At 34.1% G+C, this 3,154-nt stretch overlaps 1 protein-coding gene across 1 annotated transcript; it reads right to left on the reverse strand.

The window, feature by feature from the left end:
- Positions 1-589: 589 nt before the first annotated feature.
- LOC105119499 (pre-mRNA-splicing factor ATP-dependent RNA helicase PRP16-like) lies at positions 590-3,148 on the reverse strand. The gene is made up of 3 exons (XM_011017644.1): positions 3,015-3,148; positions 2,113-2,344; positions 590-1,167 (listed from the first exon to the last, which is right to left on the reverse strand). The coding sequence occupies exons 2-3, from the start codon at positions 2,254-2,256 to the stop codon at positions 982-984; spliced, it is 330 nt and encodes a 109-aa protein (XP_011015946.1). The 5' UTR covers positions 2,257-2,344; positions 3,015-3,148; the 3' UTR covers positions 590-981.
- Positions 3,149-3,154: the final 6 nt, after the last annotated feature.

Below are 3,154 nucleotides of genomic sequence, written 5' to 3' on the forward strand. Positions count from 1 at the left end.
AAAAGAGATTACCCAATAAGAAGGTATCTAAAGGTCATTATAGTGATCGATCAAGATGAATAAGAAGTCGCACACATTTGCCTAATTATCCATGCTGAATTGTTAAGTAGGGATATAACTCAACATAGACTTTTCACACAGTCTCTACTTTGAACTTTATTTGGGAACTCTTCTTCTCCTTGCACATATCGTCTCATTACAGTACCTATAAATTATGAATAAGAAAAACATAAATAAATAAAATAAGAACATAAATATAATATAAGTTAACTAAGAATAGTAAAGAAAATGAAAAGCACAAACAAGAAATTAATGAAAATAAAACTTTAAATAAAACTTGAATATTACAAAGAGAAAGCAAGAAAATGATTTTGATCTAAAAACCAAGAAGTCTAAAAGAAAGGCAAATTCCCCTTTTTAAAGGCCTAAATTTAGAACTATTTATTTGGTAATTGATTATTGATATAGTGGTCAACTACTGATTTAGTGGACGTGGTGGACAGTAGCACTCAAATATTTTGGCTGAATAAAATGAAATTGATGCAATCAGAATTTAGCAAAGTGTTCTTCATGAAAGTTGTTAGCAATCATCTTCTTTTTCCACCCACAACATTTCTGAGTATTTGAATCACTACAGATCAAGATATGACTAACATACTGAGTAGCGCTTTTGATGGACGTGATGAGTAGACCTCAAGCCCTTGTCTAGATAAAATGTCACTGCAAATATCAGAATTTGAGTAGGTGGTCCTTATGAAAGTTGTTGGAAATTATCTTATCTTTCCACCTACCAAATCTGATGTCATTTTATCCATAGTTGGAGTTCTAGAAGGCAAAATGATGTCAAATTTGGTGGGTGGAAAGATAAAACAATTTCTAACAACTTTCATAAGAACTAACTGCTCAAATTTTGATATTTGCAATGATATTTCATCTAGACAAGAGCTTGAGAACTATTCACCACGTCCACTACTCAGTATTTTAGTCATATCTTGATCTGTAGTGATCCAAATGCTCAAAAATGTTGTAGGTGGAAAGAGAAGATGATTGCCAATAACCTTTATGAAATACATTTTTGCTATATTCTGATTGCATTAATGTCATTTCATCCAGCCAAAATGCTTGAGTGTTGTTGTTCACCAAGTCCACCAAATCAGTAGTTGGCCACTACATCAATAATCAATTACCAAATAAATAGTTCTAAATTTTAGCCTATAAAAAGAGACATTTATCATTCATTTAGGCATCTTGATTTTCAGATCAAGATCATTTTCTTGCTTTCTCTTTGTAATCTTCAAGTTTTATTTCATGTTTTATTTTCATTAATCTTTTGTTTATGTTTTTCATTTTCTTTACTACTATTAGTTAACTTATATTATATTTATGTTCTTATCTTGTTTATTTATGTTTTTCTTATTCATAATTTATAGGTACTGTAATAAGACGACAGGTGCAAGGAGAAGAGTTCTCAAATGAAGCTCAAAGCAGAGATTGTGTGAAAAGTTCATGCTAAGTTCATCCTCACTTAACAATTTAACACGCATGATTAGGAAAATGTGTGCGATTTTTTATTTATCTCGATCGACCACCATAATAACCTTTAGATGCCTTCTTATCAGGTAATCTTTTTTGTTAATTCACCACTAGCACTTTCGGTTCAACTCTCAACCTCACTCTTTTCTCTCTTGGCAGTGCTGCAATGGTAGCCCACTCTCTTTTATATTTCTCACATCTTTCTCTACACTATCTCTTTCTCATTTTGCTCTTTAAATGATACATCTATTTATAGGTTTCAATGATAAGCTCCTCTAGCACATTTGTTAACATTGATGGGACTAGAAAGCCATAAAACATGGTATCAATTATGCCATAACATATGCTTCTACTTTGTACCAAGTGGATGATGAGTTGTTCCACTTGTACAAAGTGAGTGGAAGTGGAGTATTTGCCACAATAATAACAATTTCCTAACATGCCAAACATTGACATGAACAAAGTTATTGTTGGATGCCACGGTGAAATAACCTAGCATTTGACTTAGTGCATATGAGTAACTTTGTCCAGTAACTATTCATCTTAGAGACATATAACAAGCAATTGATAAGCACATACCTCTTCTGACTTCTCACAAGGATTATAAAAAATAAATTCCACAGAGAGCATTGAAACAGCTATCAACATTTCTTCCAAGCAGTTGAACTGATTAGCAAGGATGAGAGCTTTGGAATAAACAGGGTCTAAGGGAAGCCAAGCCATTTGATGCCCAACAGGATCCGACAACGTACAGTCATCTGTCAAAGCACCCAGCAGAAACAGCTCCTCCAACAATTTTTGAATAGCTGCCCTGTTACATTCAGTAACAAAGGATTACTGATCTGTTTAAAAAATGCAGGTCCCTTGAGACAGCATAGAGGAAACAACTCTATTCAACCAGACAGCTTCAGTAATTACAAGCCAGGTAAACATCAATAAATAAGGTCATCTACCACGGGCATGAACCAAACAAGAATATTTTCTCTTACCCTTACTATACACAAATAGATGGCCAGCCAGCCCGTATTAACCCAATTATAACATCCAACATTCAGCATCTGAACCAGCAAAACAATCAATTTGTTAAGTTTTTAACATCTTAAAAATGTTAGGTATATTCCCAAATGGTTATTTATACTATACTACACAATACAAATCAATAGGTCACTTGACCTCAGGCTCTACCAGTAAATATGGGCTGAATTCAAGTTCAACTGAAAGAGACTTGAAGATGTAACATACACCAGGAGAAGCCCCTAAGAGGAGGCTGAAAGGGATGGCATGAGAAAGTGGCTAAACTAAACCTCTATGGAAAGAAAGACATGGCCATAGTCAAGCAGAAAAACATGTGGGGAATTTCCGTCTAGGTTAAAATCTTAATGATGGTAACTAATCTACAATCATCTGCTACTAGCAACACATGCAGAACGAGAATGGTGCACCAAATCAATGGAACTGTGAAAAAAAATCTTTAGATTCACCTTGATGGTTTTTCCAGGAAATCAAATCCTATAATATCATCAACACCTAAAGCCTTGAGCTGCAAAATAACATTAGAGAGGTTGCACCGTTTGATCTCTGGCTTTGTTGAATCCTCAAGCTTCTCAAATTCACTCTCTGG

The sequence above is a fragment of the Populus euphratica genome, unplaced genomic scaffold (genome assembly GCF_000495115.2).
Source record: "Populus euphratica unplaced genomic scaffold, PopEup_1.0 scaffold3016.1, whole genome shotgun sequence".
In the NCBI taxonomy this organism is placed as follows: domain Eukaryota; kingdom Viridiplantae; phylum Streptophyta; class Magnoliopsida; order Malpighiales; family Salicaceae; genus Populus; species Populus euphratica.

Excerpts from the sequence above, each read along its gene's own strand:
- LOC105119499 (XM_011017644.1), bottom strand. The coding sequence starts at position 2,256 with ATGGCTTGGCTTCCCTTAGACCCTGTTTATTCCAAAGCTCTCATCCTT. Across the intron at positions 1,168-2,112 it reads CTTGTGAGAAGTCAGAAGAG|TGGCCAACTACTGATTTGGT; the intron begins GTATGTGCTTAT and ends TTATTGATGTAG.